The following is a 25,650-nucleotide window of genomic DNA, read 5'->3' as shown; positions in this document are numbered from 1 at the left end:
GCAAATTCAGTGAGCGCTGAATCTGTAGGGCATTTGACAACAGTGGTCACGCAGCACACAGGCAGTAAAAAGGAAAAGTAACTACTACACCAAAATGAGATTGAGACCCCCTGACTTTATTCATCCTTGGGTGTGATTGGCACTAATTGGATTTATTCTAGCTCCCTGAGTGGGGAGTAAAAGTATAAATCATTTATTTACTCCTAAGGGTGATTGGTTAGGGAAGATAGAATTTTAAATTTTACCGGTAGATGGCTGTGAACTGCTTCAACCTTTAACCCTCTGTCTCAGTTTCTGTATTCTTCTTGTCCTCACTTACTTCTAGCCTGTCTCAGGAATATGGATCTGAAAGGAAAGGATGATTTTGCCCAGCAAAATTTTGCAGAGAGCAACCTGGGCTCTGAGAACTAAGGTATTGATGTCCTCATATTTGTCAGTCCATTTAGAGTGGGGTGGGGGCAGGCTTGAGTATATGGGAGACATATTTCCAGGTGCTTCCAGAACTCCCTGTCCCTGGCAAAGTCTCAGCAGCTGGCAAAAGTGACAGCACACTGGGAGTAAGTAGGCACCCAAACCAAATGGTGAGAGGTCAGAGAAGAAATGTGCAGAACTGCCTCTGTCCCCCAAGGCTCGAAGGGGTGGACTGCCAGGAAATGAATCACAGTCCCCAGGCACAGCTGCACCTAGAATGCAGTAGCCATTGCAGGAGTGAAGGCCAGTGGGAGCATATTCATCACTGAAGAGAAATCTGATTGGCAGGTGAGAGGAAGGCCGCTCTAGGCAGCTGGGAACAGCACACATGAGAGCAGAGCTGGGGATGGCCCATGCACTCATGCGCGCACACACACACACACACACACACACACACACACATTGTGGTGGGTCCGGAGGGGACTGCCCCCCATCCCCTCTGCCCCTTCCAGGCAGTCCTGCCTGACAGCTTGTCCTCCTGCTGCTTCCTCCTCCTGGAAGACTCCCCAGACTGTTCCAGCTTCCTCCCCTTGACTCTCATCAGAATTCACATGTCGACTTCCAAGACTATCACTTTGGTGTTTCCTCATGTAATCATTTAACTGTATACATCCCTACTATGTGTGACATTATTATTTAAATTTGCATGTAAATCCTGTCTAACTCAGTTTAATTTTAAGCTTCCTGAGAGTGAGAACTGTATGATTTTACTTTTTATACTCTCCCGGGGCTCCCCGCATTAATGGACAAATTAATAGTATAAGATAATAACTGAATGAATGATGAACCCAGACCACTTCATGGCCTATTAAATTCTTATGTATTCCAAGATTTTTTCTAAACTCTAAACTTATAGGTTTTCTTTTTCTTTCAAAGTAGTCACTTACAGATTTTGGTGAGAGTTATCATATAAACAAACTGGGTCCTAGGGAATGAATTTTGAGGTCTCAAACCCTAAATTACTTTTTTTTAGTATAGGAAAATAGGTTTATCCTTTTTTCTGTATTCGTTGCTCCTCAAATTTTGATGAACTACATTTTATTTTTTTAAATATATTTTATTAATTATGCTATTACAGTTATCCCATTACTTCTCCCCTTTATTCCCTTCTGAACTGTACCCTCCCTCCCACCATCATTCCCCCACCTTAGTTCATGTCCATGTTCATACATTCATAAAAGTTCTTTGGCTTCTCCATTTCCTATACTATTCTTAACCTCCCCCTATCTATTTTCTACCTACCATTTATGCTACTTATTCTCTGTACCTTTTCCCCCATCCTCCTCCTACCCCTTCCGTGCTGATAACTCTCCTTGTGATCTCCATTTTTGACTCTGTTCCTGTTCTAGTTGTTTCCTTAGTTTCCTTTTTGTTTGTTTGTTTTTTTTTAGGTTCATTTGTTGACAGTTGTGAGTCTGTTGTCATTTTGCTGTTCATAGTTTTGATATTCTTCTTTTTCTTAGATAAGTCCCTTTAACATTTCCTATAAGAGCTTGGTGATGATAAACTCCTTCAACTTCACCTTATCTGGGAAGCACTTTATCTGCCCTTCCATTCTAAATGATAGCTTTGCTGGTTAGAGAAATCTCGGATGTAGGTCCTTGCCTTTCTTGCCACTTTGAATACTTCTTTCTAGCCCCTTCTTGCCTGCAAGGTTTCTTTTGAGAAATCAGCTGAAAGTCTTATGGGAACTCCTTTGTGAGTAACTGTCTCCTTTCGTCTGGCTTCTTTTAAGAGTCTCTCCTTATCTTTAATCTTGGGTAATGTAACTATGATGTGCCTTGGTATGTGCTTCCTTGGGTCCAATTTCTTTGGGACTCTCTGAGCTTCCTGGACTTACTGGAAGTATATTTCTTTTGACAGATTGAGGAAGTTTTCCTTCATTATGTTTTCAAAGTTTAAGTTTTCAATTCCTTGCTCTTCCTCTTCTCCTTCTGGCACCCCTATGATTCAGATGTTGGAACACTTAAAGTTGCCCCAGAGGTTCCTAAGCCTCTCTTCATTTTTCTGAATTCTAGTTTCTTCATTCTGTTCTGGTTGAATGTTTATTTCTTCCTTCTGCTCCAAACTGTTTATCTGAGTACTCGTTTCCTTCCCTTCACTCTTACTTCCCTGTACATTTTCCTTTCACTTTTCATAGTCTTCACTTTTCCCTCTATTTTGTGACCATACTCAAACATTTCTGTGAGTGTCCTGATTACTAGTCCTGATAGGTTGGCTATCTCTTGATTGCTTAGTTCTATTTTTGGAGCTTTGATCATATTTCTTTTGTTTTGGCACTCCTGTTATGTAGTAAGGGGCAGTCTTAGGTATTCACCAGGGCAGGGCAACCCACCTCGCTGCTTGGTGGTGCTGTCTGCGAAGGAAGAGTCAGAGAAGGAACAATGCTGCTGGCTTGGCTCTCACCTCTTTCAGTCACTTCCCCTGATACTCACAAGTGAACTGGGTCCTTCTGGTGCTAATTCCTGGGTGGATGAGTTTGTGTGCATTCTAGGGCCTCATGGATCCCTCCAAGACTCTCCTGTGAGACTGAGAGTTTGTCCTGACACAACCCCCACAGATTTTTACAGCCAGTGATTTGGAGGCTTTATTTCCCCACGTTGGAACCCTGGGTTGCATGGTCCATCTCACTCCCCAGTTGTTCCTCCCAATATCCGCACATGAATATGGGACCCCCAGTCTGCCAGCTGCCACCTTGCTAGGTGTCTTCTCCATACCAGTTGCCCGTCTCCACTCCTTCTACCAGTCTGGATGAATGTTTCTTTTCTTTAACTTCTTGGTTGTCAGACTTCTATATTGTTCAATTTCCTAGCAGTTCTGGTTGTTTTTCATTTTTAAATTGGTTGTTGTCCTTCTTTTGGCTGTGTAAGAAGCAAAGCCTTTATACCTATGCCTCCACCTTAGCCATATTAAGCTTCTTTCATGAATGTACAGGCCATTTATATTTTTCTTTGAACTACCTCCTTTGTTCATTTTCTGACTAGACTGCTGACTCCCCTTACCAATTTCTAGGCACACATTATATAGCTGGGATAGTAGTCTTTTCCTGTGCTATGAGCTATATTCTTCCCTATTTTGTCATTTATCCTTTTATTTTTCTTTTATCATTCCTAAGTTTAGTATTGTAAAGTCAACATACCAATCTTTTTTTTAGTGGCTCTGGACTTTGATTCATATGCAAAGACCTTCTCCATTCGAAGGTGCAAAGAATTTGCCCAGGTTTTCTTCCATTATCTTTACGGTTTCATTTCTCAACATGTTGATGGTAACCTTCCTAACTCCCCTACCAGCTTAAGACTCCTTTGTCCTTCTTCTAAGCACTTCTCCCAATTGCAAGTAATTACTTAGGATTAAATCCATGTTGAATGTGTGTTCCCCCTAGGCTGTCAGCTACACTCAGAAGGGCAGGGATTCACTGATGCACTCAGCAGAGGCCTGGCTCCTACCTTAGGGATGGAAGAGTAAGTTCCCCAGGCCACCTTAGGACCACTTTTCCCAAGAGCTCCCAGATGAATTGGGTACCCAGAGTGAAACAGAAAAACAGACTACTTTCTACTAGTAGCAAGGGGAAGGAGGCTTCAGGTAGTGAGTCCTAAGAACAAGAGCAATCTGAGGCCCTGGCTGGTGTGGCTCAGTGGATTGAGTGCCGGCCTGCAAACCAAAGGGTCACCAGTTTGATTCCCAGTCAGGGCACACACTTGGGTTGCAAACCAAGTCCCCAGGAGGGTTATGCAAGAGGCAACCACATATTGATGTTTCTCTCCCTCTCTTTCTCCTTCCCTTCCCTTCTCTCTAAAAATAAATTTTAAAATCTTTAAAACAACAAACAAAAAAAAAAGAGCAATCTGAGTAGGACCAAAATACTAAGGTCTCCCTCCATTCAGGTCATGTTTTCTTTGCCTTCTCCCAAAATTTTCTCATCACTCCACTGCTCATGGGGGGCTTTCCTTCAACATGTGCCCTCTGCAGGGAAGCCACTGCCCAGTTCCCCACCGTGAAGCCAAGCCCTTTCTACTGCCACATTCACCTGTTCCTTGTGCAGCCTCTGAACTTCCTCCAGCTGCCGCTGGCTCTCCTCTTCCAGGTTCTTCCGGACAACCTCAGCCCCAGTCAAGGCAGCACGCAGGCCCTCAGCCTCAGCTCGACCAGCCTTCTCTGCCCGTGCCAGAGCCTCTAGCTCCACAGCCTGGGCCTCCAGCCTCATCTTCTGCTGCAGTGAAGTCTCCCGCAGAACCCGGACCTCCTCCTCGAACCGCCGCAGCTCCTGCAGCTGCCGAGAGATTAGCTCAGCCTGCTGGCTCAAGGCTTGTGACCCCTGTAGCTCCACGGACCTTGAAAGACAGGTTAGCACAGGTAAGACCTATCTCTGGTACTGGTAAGGTGGCCATGGGCATGATAGAGGCAGAGATAAAGTTGGGCCATGGGGATCTCTGTATTTCCATCACCAATGTCATTCCTCAAGGCTCCACTAATCATATTAGGCCTGGTGTCTCGTGTCTGGAATCACACAACCTAAACACTGGCTGAGATCATGAAGCATGGCTCTCTAGAGAGCTAGGTATAGACTGATGTCTTAACAGCAAATGTGCAAATCATTAGGCTACACATTCTAAAATGAGGAAGTTAGAAGTATATGCAGAGACTTCCAAATCTGATTTAAGGGCAAGAAGTTGAGAAGCGGAGAAAGAAAGCTCATGGCTTCCAGTATACAGCAAGGCCAGGTACTAGAGGAACGCATTTACACAGTGTTAGGTATACTATATGAGGTGTCTGGGAGGACATTGCCTCAATAAATTACATAGTTCCAACCTTTAGAGAACAGTCTACTTACTAGTGTCACATAAAGTTTAAAGCAGCTTATAACACAGCTCTTGGCACAGCTCCTTTAGCTCCCCCACTGAGGCCCAGAACCATTGGATTTTTAAAGGAGGGAACTGTAGCCTACATAAAGTAATTGACTGGCCAAAGCACCTGTAGTTGGCAGCCAAACTAGAAACAGTCCCTGTCTCCTGACACCTGCTCCAGTGCTCCCCTTCTGTCATCACGTTCTTTCCTCTTTGATGGAGTCCAGGGCAAATCCATTCACAATCCCACTCTAGAGCACAATGACATGCCACTACGTCAGGGAAAAGACACACAGGAAACACCAAGAATAAGAAGTTTTACAGACAACATATCAACAAATAGCACAGCCAGCACCAACAGCACGTACACAGAATGAGTCCACACTAGTACAGCACATGATTCTAGTGTGAATGTCTTCATCTTGCCTTGTTATGATCAGCCTGTCTCTTCCCTTAGGATTTTAAATTCCTTGATATCAGGATTTCTCCTATTTGTTTTTGTTTTTTTAATCCCCATCCCTAGAGCCTAGCATGCTCTTATTATCTTTTATGCATTGTACCAATAGTTACTATGGAAAAATGAATGAACTATGGGACTATGGTATGAAATAAGGTAGGGAATCTATTCCAGTAAAGAAGGGTCACTGGCAAGCAAGCCTGAGAAAACAGTGACAGTGGACTCTACCTGCCTCTCTGCCCTGGTTGCTGCCCATTGCCAGAAACATCCTGTTCCCACATGATCACTTGAGGTCTTTGGTTGTTGGGCCGCCTCTCTGAGACTTCATGATGGGCCAGGGGTTGGACCAGAGGAATGTCTAAGACCCAGTTGGGAGCCATTCTTGGCAAGGTTGGAAGGGGCCGAGCTTGGAAGTGGGATGGGGGAATGAGCCCAGTAGAACCTGAGGAATTACAAGGAAAACATTGGTCACTTTCCCAGTGAGAGAAAATCACCAGTCCCCCTGCCATGTCCCACTGACCTGAAGGTTGAAACATCTCCACATTATCTGAAGTCTCTAGATTCTGTGTCCAGCCATCTATGTTCCCCTGGACAACAGGAGAAACAAGGGCACTGCAATTCCATTTTCAGGTCACATTCCAAAGAGAAAGCCCCTAAAGTTAACAAAGTCATAATCCTCAAATAACAAGCCCACCGGATTCTAAATTCTTCTTTTCCTACTTCCAGAAAGAAGTAGTAAAAACCCAAATATCACTTGCTTGACCCAACCTGGCTCCTGATAGAACCATGGCAATAACCATGAGGTGGGAGGGAATTTACTGAGACAGGCTGAGAGGGCGCTGTTAGGCTTTACTCCAACGTGTCTGGGCAACGCATTACCCTCCTCTTCAAGTTTCTAGTCTCTGCCATTCCTGGTCACAGGTAAGAAAAGAGATACGCAGTATCTAGAGTCTCTAGATAGCAAGTCTCTATCAAGCAAGTCTCTAGAGTCCCCTTTATATCTTGGGGAAGCCCATCTACACACCACCCAGCCAGGATCCCTGGGTCACTCCTTACTAAACCACTGGCCCAAGACCTTGCCCCAGATGGACAAGGTCCCATGTCGGGCAGGACGGCTGCCCTAGGACCCTTGGGAATCCAGGAAGCAGAAAAGCCAGCTTCCTGCCATCTCTTCCAAACCCCTCCAGCAACTTCCTCTCAGTTTCTGTCTACTATCTGTTCAGCTTCCATTCCTGTCACCCATATCCCTCTCTCCAGTAGGCTCTTCAAGGTCCCCACTCTTCCACCCAAATTCACCTATCTCCCCCAGTCTGGGATCCCTCTCCCGCTACAACCTAATCTGCTTTTTTCTCCGAAGGCATTACTCTGCTCTCTCACTGTCACCCTCATCTCGGCTCAACAGGAAGCACTCGCCTCCGCGCACTCAAGCGGTTCTCAACCCTCCACTCCCAGGACAGACTCTGAGCTCTAAAGCTGTTCGGACCACCTCGTCAATTCCTTCGCCTGGCCCCATCCCCTCTTCCACTATGAACCCCGGAACCCACTCCTGAACCCCTTCTAAGCCCCTTCCCGCCCCAACCGGCGCCTCCCAAATGACCTCTTACCGAGCATGAGAGCCCCCTTGGCCCTTTGGTCACACCCCTTACACCTCGCAGCAGGCGGGTCTCCGCCCCTAACTGCGCTTTCGCAGAGCGGCCCCGGTGGCGGGCGTCTCCAAAGCCAGGTTTCACCCCGGAAGGGGGAGGGGGGAAGAGGTGCACGCAGGCGCAGTAGCGTCCAAAGCCGGACCCAGTTATTGCATTGGTATCTCCGCGCCCTGGCGGCCCCTCCCAACTCCAGGAACCCGGGAAAACTTGTTAACTAATCAGAAAAGGTGGAAAGCGGGACATGGAGGGCCCTGGCCAATAGAACGGAGGAGGCCACAAGGCCTGGCCAATCAGAAACGGCATAGGGTTAGCCGGCTCGAAGGTAAGACCCGGGAATTCCGAAGGCGGGGTCGGGACTGCTCGCGCGCGCAGGGCATGCCCCTTCCTGGTCCGAATTACTGGCTGTCAAACAGCCGCAGAGCGCCGGCCCCGGCCGGAGCCCGAGGGTCGCAGACGCCGCACAGGCCAGCGCTATTTGAAGAGACCACTCCGAGACTGCACCACGCGGTAGACCCGACACTGGGCTGGGTGGGCAGGGAGAAGGCTAGATTTTTCTTCCACGGTCTCAGGGAGCTTTTTTATCCCATTCGAAGAAGCTGGGCAGCTGGGAGTTAGGTCTTTTTTGGAGAACATAGGGACCCGTTTGCACTTCCTTTTGGGGGGGGGTGACAGTGGAGTCAATTCTCACTGGGGTTCAAGCTAACTAGTTATGAGGGGTTGGTCGCAAGAGCGAGGCGTGGGCGTGCAGGAGGGTTGGCTACTCTATTTGGATAAGCGTGTCTGCCAGGAAGAAACTTTTCTCCGAATTACATTGAGATGACAAGTTGGTCTTGCACGGAAGTAAGAGCTCCCCCCATATACAACTAGCTTGCAGTTCCCCAGAAGCTGCCTAATGGTATGTTTCCTTGCACAGATTGAAGTCTCCTGGAATACTTTTCGGCCTGAGGTTCCGATTCATCCAAGGTGCCATAGGACGTGTTTGTTTTTGCACTGCCCCAGAACCTTACCCAAATTTTTCAGCTTTGAAGCGTCTTGACAGCCAATTTTGCATCGCGTGCCTAGGATCCTTGAACACTGAATTTGCACTGCCCCGGGACTGTGCTTCAAAATAGAAATTGCACAAAGCATAGCTCAAGTTTGCACCAGAAAGTGAACGTAGGCCACCGTACATGGCTCAGGAGTGGGAAAGGTGATGAATCCCTGAAGTGGAAGAGGTGGTGTGGAGTGGGCACCGCCCATGCTGCCCTGCTTCCAGCTGCTGAGAATAGGGGGCAACGGGGGCGGTGACCTCTACACTTTCCACCCTCCAGGCGGGGCTGGCTGTACCTACCGCTTGGGCCGCAGGGCCGACCTGTGTGATGTGGCCCTGCGGCCCCAACAGGAGCCTGGCCTCATCTCTGGAGTCCATGCGGAGCTGCACGCTGAGCGCCAGGGTGAGGACTGGAGAGTCAGCCTGGAGGATCGCAGCAGCCAAGGTGAGCAGCAAGCAGCAGTTTGGGGCCTGCCTATCAGGTTTGATGTACAGGGTGGTCTGGACCTCGGTCTTTCCACCGGTATGGATGGTGTCAGCTCTCTGAAACTCTTTCTGGTCCCCGTTTAACTCATACAGGGGCTGGGAGGTGGTTCCATAGCCTGGGGCAGCATCAGGGAAATATCAGTGGGGATGTTCTGTGGCCATTGGGGAACCCAAGCTCAGACCTGACAGTTTTCAAACTTCTTGAGGAACCTTGTTACTATTAGGATATGTTGAATCAGGTCTCAATGATGTGGACATGACCTCCCTGATGCAGTGGTCATTGCCAGCCTTAGGCCTGTCACTTCACTTCTCTCCGTCTTTCTCCTTTTAGGTAATATGGAAGACTTTATAAGGTCTGTTTGGGAAGTGTGGGGATTAGATAACTATAGTTACTGGTATTCACTTAGTGCGTCCTGGTGAACCAAGCACTGTTTTAAATGCATTGAATGTCCCCACTTTACAGACAAGGAAAATGAAGCACAAAAAAGTTAACTTGTTCAGGGTCACAGAGCTAGTAAGTGGTAGAGTCAAGAGTGGAACCCAGAGTCTGAACTATGCTGAGTTGGAGCTGGATTAGTGAGCATTACTGAGAACCAGACCTCAGAAGACTGGAGAATGGATCTATTCCCTCCATATGTCTATCCTGTGGGAAGGCATAAACATCACATCTGATATCACCTGAAGGACTTAGATATGAACATTTGATGACAGGTGTCATGTTTTTACATTCCCCAGAAAATCAGTCAGGGCTGGATTCCTCCACTCCTAACTGATCATTTGCTTTTGTCATTCCTGTATTGTATGTCTGGTGCCCCACTATCAACAGGGACTTTAGTCAACAATGTCCGACTCCCAAGAGGTCACAGGCTGGAATTGAGTGATGGTGACCTTCTGACCTTTGGCCCAGAAGGGCCCCCAGGAACCAGCCCCTCGGAGTTCTACTTCATGTTTCAGCAAGTCCGAGTAAAACCTCAAGATTTTGCTGCCATTACCATCCCACGGTCTATGGAAGGAGGAGGAATTGGAACTGGTTTCCGGCCCATTCTGCCCCCTCAGGGGGCTCCACAGCGCCCCCTCCTCACCCTGTCTCCTGCACCAAAAGCCACACTGATCCTCAACTCTATAGGCAGCCTCAGCAAGCTCCAGCCCCAGCCTCTCACCTTCTCCAGGAGTGGAGCACAGAGCCTGCCTGCTCGCACTCCCCCTGGGGAAAGGGGGATCACCCCTTCTGCCCCAAACCCAAGAAATAGGAGGAAATCTGCTCACCGAGTGCTGACAGAATTGGATGATGAGAGCGAGTCTCCTGAGAGCCCCCCACGGGTCCTTAGAGAGCCCAGGAAGAAACTCTGTGTAGAGAAGACCCCACTGACACCCAGTGGGTAAGTGGAGATGGGTGTCTCAATTTCACTGCCTATTGATTCTTTTAGAACCTCAGGTTGGGAGGTGGCCCCCTGCTGGTAATGGAGATGGGTGGTGGACAGCAAGAATGATGGCTTGGGTTAGAGCTACTAACCAGGTTCACCATGAGTCAGATCAATCTGTCTGGGTTTACTTTATTGTTCAGGTAAAGCTGTAGGCTTCTCTGACAGGTTTTCAGTGACCCTGGCTTTTGTCACTCTTCAGAAATCAACTTTGGCATCCTCTGAAGCACCTAGTGAGCACCCACATGACTCTCCCTGCTGTTGGGGGAGGGGAGCCCTGTGCAGCCCCTTGCTGCCTATCCCAAGACAGTGGCCTGGGTTCAGTATGATGGATGTGACATCTGGCTCCATATGGCCCGTGTTGGCTACAGCATCCAGGCTGTCTGGGAGGCTGACTTCAGGTGCCCAGGGTGTCACATGGGTGTCCAGACCCAAGGCTCACCAAGGGGCCAGATGACAGAGCTAGTACCTCCAGTCCATGGGGGGACACAGTGGAATGCCAGCAGGTCTAATAAGTGCCTCCTTCTTCTCTTGCCTCCCCAGGAGGGAATGACTACAGGGCAGGGGTCCATTACTATGGATTCAAGGTCTGGAACAGGCCCTCATGGCAAAGGTGACAGAAGAGATGGTTTCCTGCCAAAGATAATGCTGCCCTCAGGAAGTTGCCAGTGAGTTAGAAATTCCTACTATTCCAAGTCATAGGTCCTGTCATGTACCCTAGAAAATCTGTGATCTGAGCACTCATCAGCTGCAGAGACCATCCATTCCTGGGAATATGTAAGCCCCAGAGCCAAACAAGTGAGTTCTCAACTTGGATGGCGCCACCTAAGGCATTCTGGGCACAGCCCCCAAACTGTAATCCTACCACTTGGCCATGTTTGTGGCCTGGCTTTTCAGAGGTTTGCTTTCATTTCCAAATAAAGAATGAGTCTTCTGCTCCCTGCTTTCCATTTCTTGGGAAAATGGACTTGGAAAGGTTTGTAAAATGTGAACTCTTAGGGGAAGGGGAAATGAACAGAAAAGGCAGAGAAATACAAAGCTGCTTTGTATTTAAAGCTGCTTAAAGCTGCTCACTGAAAAAAATGCAAATATATGTGGTGAGTTGGAGGTGGGAGATGGGAAAAAAGGAATTAATGGGTAATTAATGATTCTAGTTTAAAAGAAAACATCCACTGCCCTTAAAATTAGGTGGTTGGGGTGTGGCCAGTTTCATGTAGATGGCAGAACGTTGACAGGTTTCACCAGTACAGGCCTACCTCCAAGACACTGTGGGTTCAGTTCCAGACCACTGCAAAATGAGGCATAAACTTTTTACTGGTGGAGGGTCTTGGCTTCAATTTGAAAAGACCCATCTGTAGCCCCGGATGGTTTAGCTCAATGGATTGAGTGCAGGCTGTGAACCAAAGGGTTGCCGGTTTGATTCCCAGTGAGGGCACATGCCTGGGTTGCAGGCCAGGTCCCCAGTAGGAGGAGTGCAATAAGCAACCACACATTGATGTTTATCTCCCTCTCTTCCTCCCCTCTAAAAATAATAAAATATTTTTAAAAAGAAAGAAAATACAAGATGGAGAGTGTCTAGTTGGGGCTCTATGCAGAAGAAAATAAGTATCTAAAGACTTAATTTCTTAGGATAACACCACTGAGGCCATCCAAAGTAGTGTGAGGAAAGCAATAAGCCAGCTCCTACTAGGGAATGGGCTACATAGTAGCAACATCTGTGGGTGAAAATAAGTTGTTTAACTCAAGTTCCCTGGGATCTCGTGTCACAAGTTTTGAAGAACTAGCTCATGCCTCTAAGGTCCTCTACAAATAAATTTAGTTCCAGTCCCAGCTCTCCCTGACACTCCGTGATGTAAGGAGGTTTGGCACTTTGGCTTCAGAGTCATTTGGGTCTGAGAGAAGTTACTATCAACTACTTGGGTATCTGCACACCCTTTCAGTAACTAGACGATAAACCAAAGTATCCATCTACTGTGTCCCAGGGCTTCTTTATTTAAGATCAAAGTGATAAAAATGATGTGGGGATTAAAATCAAGAGCATCAATGAACTTCACCATCCCTCCAACCAGTTTCTTAAACTCCCTGCCCCCACACCCTTTGTGTTCCCAATTCCGTAGTGAAGAAAGAACTTAATCCCAAAGCCCTGGAACAACTCTCAGGATTCTTTCCCTTGCTCTTCCTCCTGTGGTAAGAAGGCAGGCACCTCAGTTTGAATGCATGGGAGAGCCCAGAGCAGTGACAGACACAGAGGGAAAGGCTTCACCCTCAGGGAAAGGGACTGAGGAGTACAGCGTAGTGAAGTGAGGGCCCACATAGCCTGGGGTACCAAAATGGGGCCCTGGTGCCAAAGGAAAGGATACGGGTCCCCCTGAGAAAGGAGGCCCAGAAGCCTCAAAATCCTCTCGTTGAGAATAGTCACTGCTTGATCGTTTGCCCTTCTGGCGACGGTTGCAGAACCACACTCGGACCACCTAGAAGTGGAAGACACAAGGGAGAGTGGCTCAAAAACTCCAGGAGGTGGGTCGTTTGGCCCAAACCCAACAGATCCAGAGTAATTAGAAGGCAGGAGCCAGAGCTAGTGCAAGGGGGTGTGGCCTTGGGAGTACTCCAGGACTAGAACGGCACTCACATCCTTCTCCAGCCCAAGTTGCTGGGCGATGTGGCTGATCTGCTGCAGGGTAGGCTTCGGGCACTGCAGGAACATGTTCTCCAGGTTGCCCCTCACTCGGTTCTCAATACTCGTTCGCTTTCTCTTCCGGGCCTGCACAAGGGTCTCTGCTTTGCATATCTGGGCAGGTAGAGAGCGGGTGACAAGACAGGAGAGCAGGCTTCAAATCAGCTGAGCAATAGCAGCACTAGGAGGTCAGTGACTCGAGCAAATTGCTAAGGAGCACTGATAGTATGTGTCACCAGAGTCGGGTGGTATGAGAAAGAAGGGTTCTGCAAGGAAGAGCAGTTTAGACCAGCAGCTCTGCACCTTGTCCCAGCAGCACTGAGGAATCACCCTCCACCTGTGGAGGGATACTTTCACCAAGAAGCAGAGCTGCCAGCGAGGGATGGAAGCAATGGACATGGGGCTGAGTCACAACAGTCTCCTGTGAATCCCACCCGCCCTCACCTCCTGCAGATTCTCATTGTTATCAGCTTCCTCCACCCACTTCTGCAGCAGGGGCCGCAGCTTACACATGTTCTTCAAACTGAGCTGCAGAGCCTCAAAGCGGCAGATGGTTGTTTGGCTGAACACCTTCCCTGAGGAAGTCAGTTGAAAGAGAACAAGGTGAGGTAGCAGGCCGAGCCCTCACGACCCCAAGACCCAGGTGTCACCATTCTTCTCACCCTCATAAGGTCCCACTTCTTCCCAGAGAGAGTAAAGGTCCAAGTGCCTTTCCCCCTTCCTCTTTACCTTCTTCATGCCTGAGGGTAGAGCGTGCCCCTGGAACAATATCCCCTCACTCCCTTGGTAGAAAAAGCCCAGGTTCAGGAATATTCTTTCCAGGGGAGAAGTGGTCCCTGTGTCCTATGGGTCAGAACATGCTGAGGGGGACCCACCAAAGAGAACGCCCAGAGTGAGCCCCACGTCGGCCTGGGTATATCCCAGGGTGATCCTCTTCTGCTTCAGGAGCTTGGCAAATTGCTCAAGGTCTTTCTGCAGAGCTCTCATGTCCTAAGACAGCATTGAAAAAGGCAGAGAAGTCTAAGAACACAAACACACCAACTGTTGGCCACCCCCTTCCCATCTGTGTCCCAAGGAGTGGTCTTTGGGAGTATCTCTGCATCCAGGCTGCCCACCAAACACCTGAAACAACCTATCTCCAAACGCCATTCACCCCAGAAAGCAACAAATCTATAGCTGTGGAGCACCGTGCACAACAGGAAAACCCTTGTCAGGTCACAAAGGGAGCTCCTGCTGGTCAGCTCATTTAATACAAAAGCTTTTGGACAGGACAGCCCTAGAGAAATAAAGAGTACCATGTCTGATTCTCATTTCAATATACTCACTCTCCCAGCTTACTTGCAGGGTCCAGACTATGGCCTGGCATGTACACACACAAACACACCACAAAAAGTTACAGGTGTCATAAGATATGAACAAAGTGCTTTGTGTATAGTTAGTGCTCAGTTATTTAAAAAGCTAATTATCTGGGTTTTTTTTTTCTCAACCTTTTTGCAATATGGAAGCCACCTCATTGATTAATTCAACAGGTTTATTCAATACCTCTATAAGCCAGTGGCTACACAAAGTAGACAATAAGCCCTGGCCTGGGTGGGTGGAGATAGAAAAGGGTATGGGGGAAATAAATGGTAATAAAAAATATACTATAATTTTTTTAAATCCTAAGAAAAATAGAAATAAATGTCCTGACCTCATGAAGCTTCCATTTTAATGTGGAGGAAGGTAATTACTATCCACTGTGTGGATCATGAAAAGTGAAAAGCATGAAAAATGAAACAGTAGAGGATTACAGAGTACTGCAGGGTAGGATATTACAGGGAAGGTGACAATTTAAATAAGCTGGGGGTGGTGAATTTGAGCAAAGGAAAAAGTCAAGTGTAAGTGTCTCAGGGTGGCAGATAAGGTGGGCAGGTGCAAGGCCAGCGTGGCTGGAGCTGGGTGAGTGGGCTGAGGGAAGGAAAGGCAGGGAGCTATGAAATCAGAAGAGCAAGCAGGGCAGACCCTGCAGATGTTGCAGTGAGTGAAATGATGTGACTCTCATATTTTAAGGTATTCACTCTAGTTGACATAGTGACAAGAGACTAAGGAGGAAATGAGGGTATAATCAGGGAGAGAACTACAGTTATCCAGACAGATAGTAGTGGCTAGAACTACGGTGGTAAGTATTGACTTGAGGGGTGTGTTCAAAGATAGTGGTTGTTTCCAAAGGTGCGGAAGTAGGGAGATCAAGGAATGAGGGTGCCTGGTTTGGGCCTTGAGCTAGTAGGTGAGGTACAGTGACTCAGAGAGCCATCCCAGCAGGAGATGGAGAATTCAGCAATCAAGTCTATGAACAAAGTCCCCGAGCCTACAGAGTGGATGAGAGGAAGGAAGGTAAATAGAACACAGGTGGAGGACTGAGCCCTGGGGCACTCCAGTGAAGGCCCAGGGGACCAGAAGAGTTCGGCCTTTTTGTGATCCTGGAAGGCTTCTGGTAAGTATTTCAAGGGTAATCAATCACATCAAGTTCACATAGGCTAACTTTTATTCCCAACTTCTGCTCAGCCAATGTTTCAAACCCATACATGTCCTCAGCTGTCCCCACCAGGGCTTTCCCAATCCTATTTTGGGGATTTGAAATAAGGTAAACCCCAGTTCAAATCCTAGCTTTGTCATTTAGCAGTTAAGACCCGTGAAATAGGCTAATAATAATACCTCCCTAGGAGATTTTGTGGCAGGTAATGAAATGATGTAGAAATTGAGCACACAGCCAGGCGCTTAGGAAATGGACCGCAATCGGCAGCCATTATTATTCAAGGCTCAGAAACGGCTTCAGGAGAAGCAAAAGAGTCGAGTCGAGGGCTCGCAGGTCAGCTGGAACCACTCACACCTCCTCTGCAGGCTTAGTACTTGATCTCTAATTGCTTACACTTGTCTCTTCAGTGGCCTGGAACCTATACATCCTTAATAGTCCCCAGCAGGGCTGGACATGGAAATAAGTCTTCAGTCCCTCAGCAAACCCTACATTTGGGGAACAGTCTGCAGATGTTCCACTCTTCCACTTTCCTCCCCATTCATCACTTAAGGAATTCGGCTGCACTCAGTACTTCCAACTCTCTAGGAGAGGGTTCTGGGCATACACTCGCACAATGGTCACTCACACCGGAGGCAGAGGCCAAGGGGAGACCAGCCTTGAACTTGAGGGGAGGTAAAGCCACTCCACTGTCCACACATAGCCCAAACAGGAGATTCCATCAGAAACAAGTCACACCCTCGAATTTCAGGAACAATAACCCCAGGTTAAGCACCGTGTTTACCCTGAGGCCACGCTTACCCAGAGGCCAAGATCTTGGGTCTGCTACGAATCAAATTATCAAGAAGGGCTCGAGGTGGGAGAAGGGGATCAAACTCTAAGCTGGGTCTCAGTGACCTCACCCTGGTCAGGCTCAGAAAGTGGAAGGGACATACTTGACAACGAAGGCCAGGCAGGAAGAAAGGCCAGCCTGGGCCAGCTCCTGACTCCCCAAGCTACCCCTCCCCCCCCCCACCCTCCCTTCATTCTCTCAGAACTCTGGCCCCAGTTCCCTTGGCCCTGCTCTCAGGACGGCGATTTCCGCACACCTCCCCGTGCCCGGGACTGCCCCTTCAGCCCCGTCTCTTGGGTTCCAGGCCTAGGCAGCTGCAGCCACCGCTTCCCCTTCTGGCCTCCCCTTCCCCCTCAGCCACCTCCCAGTCACACTGCACCTCACTCGCCTCCTCCTCGGGGGTTGGCTCCAGCTTCTCTTTGTCCAGCTTCACCACCCCAGGCAGGGCAGCGCAGGGCTCGGGGGAGGCCCCCTCGGAGTTGCTCTCCACCCCAGCTCCCGCCTCGACCTCGGGCTGGGGGTTCTCCAGGCTTCCTTGGGGCGCCAGCCCCACTCCAGCCTGAGGTCCACAGTAGGCCATACCCCCACAGAACTCATACGGCGTGGGGCACGGGGGAATCCCCCACATCTCAGCCCCAGGGCCAAGCCCCGGCCCAATTCCCGACCCGCCAGGAGGTCCCTGGAAGCTCAGCCAGGCCCGAGGGTCAACCCAGCCTGGCTCCGACCCTCCTGGCCCATCGCCTCCACCACCCGGTGGGGGTGAGAAGGCAAAGTCGGAAGCCAGGTGTCCCGCCATGGTAAGGACGGCACCCCAAGCCGGGGGCCTGGTGAAAGGAAGGCTCTCCAAGGCACTGCTCAACACCTCTCCCCCTCCCCAATCCCACCCACTAGCCTTGACCTCTGGCCCCGCCCCCTGGATGGGGGGAGGAAAGGGCGGTGGGGGTGGGAGAAACTGAGGCGGATTGTGTTTGCCTGCTGGTCGTAGTGCTGTCGGTGGAAGGGGTGTGCCTGGGAGCCCCAATTAGGCCACTCTCCTGGCCCAGCCCCAAAGACCCTGGCTGCAGGTCCCCCATGCCCACGTTCTCTTCCAACTCCTTGCCGGGCTTCCCCGCCCTCCCTCCAGCTCTGCATACCTCAAAGCTCTCTGGGATCCCTCCATGCATTCTCCATGTTCTTCAGGAGCCCAGGTGCTTGGCCCCTCTCAAAAGACCTTGGCACAATCTCCTCACTGGGGCCCAACTCCTCAAACATCTATTGTGTGTGCACCAAGTACTGCTGGGGCTACCCCTCAATTCCTCATCAGCCACTTGATGCCCTTCCCCACCCCCAGTCCAGGGACCCAGGCATTCTTCGGTTACCCCAAAGCTGTGGAGGCCCAGTGCACATTGTGAATTTCACTCTCTCTCCCCAGCAGACTGCCACACAAGGCCTCTCTTCCATACCCCCAGGCTTCCGCTCCACAGCCCCTTACCTCCCGGACTCAGGGACTAACCCCCACTTACCCTTCTAGGGGCCAGGCTCTGGAGTGACTGGGCCTGAGTTCCTCAACCTTTGTCCAGACAGAGGGATTAGACAGCCCCTCACGGGGCCCACACTGTGGAACCCAGAGACCAGGTTCCCTGCCCCTCCTTCAAGGATCCAAATATCTAGTACCTAGCTGGCTGTTCTCCCTCCCCCACAGGCCCAGCCCAAGCCTCCAGCCCTAGCCTGGGTGGAGAAAGCCAAGGAGGGAGGAGGGAGAAAAATATCTGACTTCAGGTTCAAAGAAGTTTGGGAGGGACTGGGGGAAGGGGACAAGACAATGGCCTTGGCTGGACAATCCGGGTCCCCAGAGGGGGCAGCTCCAACCCTAAACAAGTGCTCAAACCTTGAATGGGCCTGGATAGCTCCCCTGGGGACAGCTTCCTGCTCCCCAACCCCCTAGCCCCAGTCCCCTCACACAGAATCCCCCTCAGAGTGGCTAAAAGAGCTCCAGAAGCCCACTCCAAATCCTCCTCAAAGACCGAGCCTCCAACCTGCCCCCGCTGGGACCTAGGTATCCTGCCTGCTTCCTCTGGTGGTCTCTGGAGTGAAGCCTGACATCTACCCCACCCCACCCCCGCTTGGTTTAGGGGGACTTGGAGGTTAGATGCGAAGGAGGTGAGAGTAGTTTGGGGAGGTGGTGCAGGAAGCCTGCCCCAAAGCTCCCTTCGGGTCTATTTTTCTGGGCTTGTCCTGAGGGTTCACACTGCCCACCTAGTATATAATTCTGTTTACGAGAGAATAGCCCTCAGAGTGCCTGTCTGAGAGGGAAGGATGAAGTTTGTCAGCTCCCAAAACTTGCCTTCAATGGAGGCCCGGGGGTGAATAGGGGGGTGCCCCCCGCCAGCTTCAGTGTGGAAGGCCAGAATCCTGAGCCTGGGACACTCACTTCTGCTGACTTCAGGCATCTCTTCATTCCAGCCCTGTCTGGAGTTGTTGGCTGGGGTCATTGGCCAGGGTCTGCCTTCTGAGGGGCTAGAGATCCCGGGAGAGCCATCCTGACTGGGCAGCTGTCTTCATCTTGGAGATAGCTGTGAGGTTTCTCAGCACATTATCTTCCTCTGAGTCTATGTCCATCTGTATGTGCCTTTTAGACAATGAACTGTATTTATGCATTTCAACACTTCCCAAAGGACTGATGAGAGAGCTATAGGGAAGTGGGTCCAGAGTTATATTTACCTCTAAGCCACTAACTGCCCAAAAGGATAGGTCTAGGGGCCTGGTCGGGGGTGGAGAGAGTGCTTTGGAGCGAGAGGGGCCCCTCCCCAGCCATCTCCCCAAACCCCAAGACAAAGCCCTCACAGCACCTTTGTCTTTCCTGCATCTGTCTGCCAAGGAGATGGCTTCTCTGAGGAGAGGGAGAAGGCCTAGGACACGCCAAAACCCTCTGTACCCAGGCTCCTCAGCTTGCTGATTTCTAGGATCCCAGAAAACCCTCTTTCCAGGCCAGTCCGGTTCCCCACTCAACACCACCCTTTTGTTTTTAGATAACAGTCTGTAGCTGCTCTACATGGTATGTTTCTAGCCTGGAAAACAGGCTTTTTCCAGAGAGTGAGCCGTTGGAGGGGTGGGTCCCCGGTACTTGACTGGCTTATGGCCAGACATCTGAGCAGGATCATCCCTGTGCTTGCCTGGAGCCTGACCCAGAACCATAATGATAAGTTAAGGTTGTCTGGAGTTCTAGCTGGCCCTCCAGCAATGCTCTGTGCTGACAAGGCAGAGCTGTGCTCCACTCCCCTTCCCACCCTCCAGTGAGGCCTGCAGGGTAGGCGGCTTCACTTCTACTAAGGGCTCCTGTAGGTCCCACCCAATGCTGCGGGTCTGGAGGAGACTGGAAGCAGGGCTGAATTGTCAGACCTGGTTCTCCTGGCTCTCCTGCTCTTAAAGTCACTAAAAAAAACTTAAACCCTGAAGCCAGTGTGGGCTTGGGCTCACAGACTCTCCACATACACTTCACTGCAGTGCAGAGTCCAGGCCCTTCACAGAGACAAATTCGAGTCTGTGTGGTTGCAGGGCAGCCAGGAGGGGCACTGAGGTCACACTCCCAGGTGTGACAGCTGCATGCTGCACAGGAGTGGAGGTGGCCTTGATGCTGTCAGCCATCCACCCCTTGCTGGGGTGTAGGGATGCTGTCTGGTTGTAAAAAACAGCTGAAAGGGCTTAGATGAGGACCAACAGAGATTTGTTCTATACCAGGGTAGCAAACCACTTATTCTGCCTTCTGGGTTCTGTCAACCTGAAGGCAGAAGAGAGGGTAAAAATGATGATTAAGGAAAGAAGGGTCAGGCTATGGACCCCACAGAGGGTTTCATTTGATGTGAACCTCAGGAAGGAATTGATCTTCTGAGATATATTCCCCATGGTTAATGTAAGGCCCACATTTTGTAAATAACAAGAACCTAGTGGCCATCTGTTGACAGGGGCTCCTCACATTCCAGGAAAAACCTCAGACTGAACTCTCCACACTATGCCCTGCTGTTCACAGAGCCTGAGACAAATATGCTGGGAAACCCTGGTCATCTTTCTACCAATAGACTGGAATTGCCCCATTCGATTAGAACTATATCCTCATTTGCATCTATACCAACCAATCGGAACAGTCCAATTTGGAAACCTCATTTACATGAAACAGACCAAAATGGGAACTGTGAGCAAGAAGATCCTGTATAAAAGGTGGCCTCCCCTTTGTCTTGGAGTGCAGTATAGAGTGGAGTGCTATATGAATCTGTTTTTCAGAGATGCAGCTCTTTTTCTCAAATAAATGACTTTATTCCCTATCACAGCCTAGGATTAATTTTGGCCAATAAGGGCTTGCCCACTTTGGGTGATTATTTTCTTTTATTTCAATTTACATATATTCCACTACTTCCTGTAAACCAGAGCCCCTCTTCTCAACAGTTGACCCATGAAATCTGCAAAGTTAAGTGTTCTTTTCTTAATTCCAGATACACTACCTCAAATAGAGGTAGCTTACAGCTCTTTGGTTGCCCCCTATGGGAAGATACAGGCAAGAGGTGTGGTGGGGAAGCCAGAAGGGGAGAAGAGGTCAGGAATAAATCCAGGGTCTGTAGAGCTGGTTTCTAGGCCCGCCTCTGACTCCTTAGCTGATGTACCTCCCTCTCCTGCACCTCACTTTCCTCACCTAATCAAGAGGAACTAGACTAAGCAAACCCTCAATTTCCTTCTAGCCCACACGTAAAATTATTGCCCATTCCCGTGCACTGTCTTGCCTGCCCTTAGCTCTTACTTGGCATAAGAATATAGATTCTCTGTACAGAGAAATTGGGTTTGGATGGATAGGAAAGGAGGGACCCAGGGACAGTCTGCATAGGCCTCCCTGCACCCCCTCCAGCCTCCAAGCAGCTTTCCCAGGAAATCTGGCAGGTTTCCCCCTCAACTTTGGTTAAGATATGTATGAGAGGCTTGGCAGGCCAGTTTTGATTTGGCTTTCAGCGGTTGGGAGCTTACATGAAACACACTTCAGGAGGTAAAACTTCTCATGGAAAACAGAGAGGTATATATTGAGGAAGAGACCACCCAGGCCAAAGGCAAGAGAGTAACAGAAATGCTAACTTACTCCCTCCTCTTTCACATGCCATCTGTTGCTCTCCACATTGCCACTCTGAGGCCTCAGCCTCCCAGAGAGACACCAGATGGTCCTTCAGGTCAATTCCAGCTCTACAGTTCTGAACATACCAGCTGTCCTGCCCTTCTCCCACTTCTTCCAGAGTAAGGTGCCTGCCTACAGCTCCCCCTCCCCCACCTTTCTCTGTGTCACAGGTGGGCACAAGTAACCAGGTTCTTGGTGATCATGGACAAAGAATTGAACCAAACACACAGAGAGTTTATAGCATAGAAAGAGATTCGTTAAGGGGTAATACACTTCACAGAACATGGGAGCAGGCCAACTCTGAGCAGAGATTGACCTCAGGGGCTGGAGGGATTCTGTTCTTATAGGGCAGATCCTTCCTGGCTAGTTTTGGTGGGCTTCTATTGCACATGTACAAGTAGTTGTATTACTTTAAACCTACTGTGCATGTGGTCTCCCATGATTTTCCTTGATTGGCCACTGGGGAAGGGGGGCACACAATGTTAACTTATTATAATGCTATTATAATGAAGCAGGGGTCATGTAGCATCTTCTACACAGGTGCTAGTCACCATGATTCAGCACTTTTCCAGAAAGTGGGAACAACCGGTCTTAGAACAGGGTCTCTGTCCTATATTGATGTACTTTATCTTAGTCCTTGGTCACCTCTGGAGTTTTCCCCTTCCTATCTCCTGCCTCACCTGGGCCGCTCTGGCTGCTCACCTAAGGTCCTGCAGAGACCCAGCATTGGCCTGCTGCACCAGACAAGAGAGCCTCTGTGCATTTTAAAGGGCATCTCAGTGGACTGCTGGCTCTGAGAAGTCCCACCCTCCTGGAGTCAAGTGGCTAAGGTCCCAGGGACTAGGGTTCAGGAGTGGCCCATCACTGAACTAGGCGAACTGGACTATGGAGGACAGAAGTCAAAGGCCTCACATGTTGGGATAGTTTTCCTCCAGGGGCTTTGTTGAGAGTCACATGCTCTGAGGGGCTACCTGGACAGGAAGGAGACCTAAAGACTTCCTAGACCAGGGAGACTTGCGAACTGCATAACCTCTCACATGTAGTGGCTGCCACCCATGCATCATTCACACTGCCTTCCACAGTGACTATTGGTCAGAACTGAGTATGCTGAGATCCTAAGCCCTGGCTTAGAACTTGAACACCAAGTGGAGAAAGGACTGATCAAATGTGTGTGAGAGAAGACAACACAATGACTGGACTGGTCAGCTACAGAGGTATGCTCACAGGGGACACAGGAAATGTGAAGGAGTTTGTGGGGCTGGCTGAGAGGCCTGCTGTCCCATCTGCCCCACAGTGTCCTCAGCCCTTCCTCCTTCCCTGCTCCTGTCCTCGAGAGGGTGGACGCAGCTCTTGGACATGAAGGATTGCTCCTCTCCCTTCTTATCTGCAGTTCCACTGGCTACTCTGCTTCCTCTGAAATGCACAGAACACTGTGTTGACTCTGAAGAACTCCAAAGTTAAAGGAGAGCAAAACAGTGGTCTTCTCCAGCTCTATTTCCACCACTTCCCAAAATGCCTGGAATTCCCTTTCCAGCTGATAAACCCTTACTTATTCTCCAGGCATAGGTACCTTCTCTGTCATGCACACCACCAATAGTCCTGCTGTGCCCCAACCTCTATCCCTAGCCCCAGGTGGCACCCCACTGCATTCCCAGCTTGTGTTGCTCATGTCACACTTATGATACTAACCTACCACACTGAGTCCTTCTGAAGGCAGGGACCCATGTGTTGTGCCCCGCACAGCATCATGTTTAAATCCTAGGTATAAAGGCCACTACTGGCCATACTGCCCATAGCAAATGTAACTGAAACTCTCTAAGCCTCACTTTCCCCACCTGGGGATAAAAGATAATAGTAGTCCTTATTTCACAAGTAAATATCAAAATGAGATAATGCAGGCCAGTGTTAATGCAATACATGCAAGTTAAGAATTCAAAACTAGTAGCTGCTCTGTAATGTTGATTATTGGTAATAGCACAACGAACAGCATGTACTATACCCTCAAATGTTTGCTAGATGAAAAGAAAGTGTAGGTTAGACATATTCTTTCTTTGGGACCCTGACCAGGTGTCCAGGATTCCTGTACCTACTGGTGCTGGTGAGGAGGTGGCTGTGTCAAAAAAAAGGCCAGTGATTTCCCAGACCCTGGATTTGAAAAGGTTGGATATAATTTTTTTTTTCACCTGCAGAGAAAGCTTCAGAGCCAAGAATGACGGGGACTCTCTAGTCCTGTTTCCTGCCTAGGGAAAGAGTGGAGTCTTAGACTTACATTCTAGCCTTTCCAATTCCCAATACCCAATATCCAGTCCATTTGGCACTACTGGGTACATAACAGGGTCTGGTGTCAGGGATGAAATGTGCCAAATGGAAGAAGGAGATAATATCAAAATCTCAGTGGACAGTGCCATATCTAGAGTGCTTAGCTCAGTGGCCAGCACCAGGCTTTATAAACGTTTGTTGAACAATAATAAGTGAATAACTCTGTATCTGAGTCCCAACCCTGGCCCCCATCACTGTGGCCCTGGAAGTTCTTTTCCACGATGCTCCTTAGGGTGATGACAAGACTCTGACTTTCAGTCTGAGGATAGCTTCTCCCAAGCCCCTGGGTGCCTGGGCGGGGACCAGGGACCAGGGTGCCCAATGCTGGTCATTCAAGTAGCCTAGGAACTCACAAGGACTGTCCTGAGCTGGGCTGGGAAAGAGCAATGCAGTCACAGCACAGAGAAAGGGCTGTTGAGGGGGAAAGAAATGGTGGGAAAGGATTATCTCTAATAGATGGTCCCACAAGGCTCCTGTGAGCAAAGGGTTTAGGGCACTGAAAGAGTGGGTAAGGAGAATGTGGAGTGGACAGTGAGAAAGAAAACTCTTGCTTCCCTGCAGGATCTCATCCAGGCTCATTGTTTTAAATAGTGATGACTTTGAGTCTCTAAATCCCTGCAGTCATACCAGTGCATCCAAACAGCTGTGGGCCACCTTGACCTAATGCCCTACATCACCTCACACCCAACATACCAAACCAAGCATATCCTCTTAGCCCCCCAGTATAGAACCTGATCCTCACCCTACAATCCTGGCAAATTCTATAACCATCAATCTACCCACTTACTCAAGTTGGTACTGGGTTGTGGTGTGGCAATTGCCTTGATGCCACAGTGACTACAAGCCTTCTGGCATAGTACCCAGTACCCCACAGGCCACAGAACAAAAAGGCTCCCAGACCAAATTAAGATGCTTGAATCACATGGTTTATTCAATAAATGTAAAATGCACAGCGAGGAGCAAGGTAAAAGCAATAGGGGAGGCTAACACATTTAGGACTGGGCACAAATTGGGTGGGTGGGGAGTCACACAGCCTGAGTTCTGGGTTATGCAACGGGCATTTGTCTGGTCAAACTGAGGCCTCCTGAGTACTGAGTGCCTCAGATGTCTCCTGGTATTTAGTGGCTACTTGGTTCTTCCCTCCCTTTCTACTTCTGTTAAAAAAAAAATAGGACCTACTCACCAATGCCTAACGTGTTGCACTCACTTATCTGCATGGAATTCGAATGAGTTCTACCCATCCCACCTGCTTTCTTTTTCTACATCAAAATTGGCTATTCCCAGTCTGCGAGTGTGGTTCACGTGGGTGCTCATCTCCAGTGCTACCTATCTGAGCACCTCCTGGTATCAAACAACTGCCAAGTCCTGCCATTTTTACCTCCTGTTTCTCAAATCTGGATATTCCTCTCTATTAGTATAGCACGGCTTCTGGCAGGTCTCCCTCCCTCCAGTCTTACCCACTGACAATCTGTCCTCCTCAGTGTCAGAGTGACCTACCTGGAAACACATATCTGTTTGCATAAACTCTGCTGCTGCATCAAGGATTCCCTTTTGTCATCAGGATGACTTCCAAGCTCCTTCAGGCTAAAGAAGCCTCCTCAAAGGCCAACTTCTCCACCCTCATGTCCCCACTCCCTGCCTTCACCCCTCTGTCTCAGAGAAGAACTGTACCTGCTGCTGCATGTCCCAGTGTCTTCCTGAGATTGTCCACCCTCAAGGGAAAATCCTCTCTTGTGCTCCATCTGCTTTAAACCTTTCCCCAGCCTCACACTACCCATCATGCTGCTGCACCCTTCATTTCAGAGATGACCTCTGACTCCCTCAGCG

At 49.4% G+C, this 25,650-nt stretch overlaps 3 protein-coding genes across 3 annotated transcripts; 1 reads left to right on the top strand and 2 right to left on the bottom strand.

Annotated features, from left to right (window-relative positions):
• Positions 1–4,335: 4,335 nt before the first annotated feature.
• Positions 4,336–7,521, bottom strand: CCHCR1 (coiled-coil alpha-helical rod protein 1). Its single transcript, XM_037046812.1, has 4 exons — positions 7,377–7,521; positions 6,293–6,359; positions 6,001–6,214; positions 4,336–4,802 (listed from the first exon to the last, which is right to left on the bottom strand). Exons 2-4 carry the CDS (start codon positions 6,306–6,308, stop codon positions 4,421–4,423), a joined length of 612 nt encoding a protein of 203 aa, XP_036902707.1. The 5' UTR covers positions 6,309–6,359; positions 7,377–7,521; the 3' UTR covers positions 4,336–4,420.
• Positions 7,522–7,717: 196 nt separating this feature from the next.
• TCF19 (transcription factor 19) lies at positions 7,718–11,294 on the top strand. Its single transcript, XM_037046811.1, has 4 exons — positions 7,718–7,925; positions 8,332–8,893; positions 9,761–10,313; positions 10,899–11,294. The coding sequence occupies exons 2-4, from the start codon at positions 8,656–8,658 to the stop codon at positions 10,906–10,908; spliced, it is 801 nt and encodes a 266-aa protein (XP_036902706.1). The 5' UTR covers positions 7,718–7,925; positions 8,332–8,655; the 3' UTR covers positions 10,909–11,294.
• A 1,037-nt stretch (positions 11,295–12,331) lies between these two features.
• Positions 12,332–17,169, bottom strand: POU5F1 (POU class 5 homeobox 1). Its single transcript, XM_037046810.1, has 5 exons — positions 16,753–17,169; positions 13,905–14,019; positions 13,474–13,604; positions 12,985–13,143; positions 12,332–12,826 (listed from the first exon to the last, which is right to left on the bottom strand). Exons 1-5 carry the CDS (start codon positions 17,167–17,169, stop codon positions 12,560–12,562), a joined length of 1,089 nt encoding a protein of 362 aa, XP_036902705.1. The 3' UTR covers positions 12,332–12,559.
• Positions 17,170–25,650: the final 8,481 nt, after the last annotated feature.

Source organism: Sturnira hondurensis, unplaced genomic scaffold (genome assembly GCF_014824575.4).
Source record: "Sturnira hondurensis isolate 20B ecotype Veracruz unplaced genomic scaffold, ASM1482457v3 Scaffold0005309, whole genome shotgun sequence".
NCBI classification, from domain to species: Eukaryota; Metazoa; Chordata; class Mammalia; order Chiroptera; family Phyllostomidae; genus Sturnira; species Sturnira hondurensis.
This window is presented reverse-complemented; position numbering and strand designations above follow the sequence as displayed.

What these genes read in the sequence shown, in the direction of transcription:
- CCHCR1 (XM_037046812.1), bottom strand. An exon ending in CAACCAGGGCAGAGAGGCAG is followed by an intron (nt 4,803 to 6,000) that starts GTAGAGTCCACT and finishes CTGTCTTTCAAG; the next exon opens with GTCCGTGGAGCTACAGGGGT.
- TCF19 (XM_037046811.1), top strand. Translation starts at nt 8,656, where the DNA reads ATGCTGCCCTGCTTCCAGCTGCTGAGAATAGGGGGCAACGGGGGCGGT. An exon ending in GGAGGATCGCAGCAGCCAAG is followed by an intron (nt 8,894 to 9,760) that starts GTGAGCAGCAAG and finishes CACTATCAACAG; the next exon opens with GGACTTTAGTCAACAATGTC.
- POU5F1 (XM_037046810.1), bottom strand. Translation starts at nt 17,169, where the DNA reads ATGGCGGGACACCTGGCTTCCGACTTTGCCTTCTCACCCCCACCGGGT. An exon ending in CCGAGGAGGAGGCGAGTGAG is followed by an intron (nt 14,020 to 16,752) that starts GTGCAGTGTGAC and finishes ATGCTGTCTTAG; the next exon opens with GACATGAGAGCTCTGCAGAA. An exon ending in CACTCTGGGCGTTCTCTTTG is followed by an intron (nt 13,605 to 13,904) that starts GTGGGTCCCCCT and finishes TGACTTCCTCAG; the next exon opens with GGAAGGTGTTCAGCCAAACA.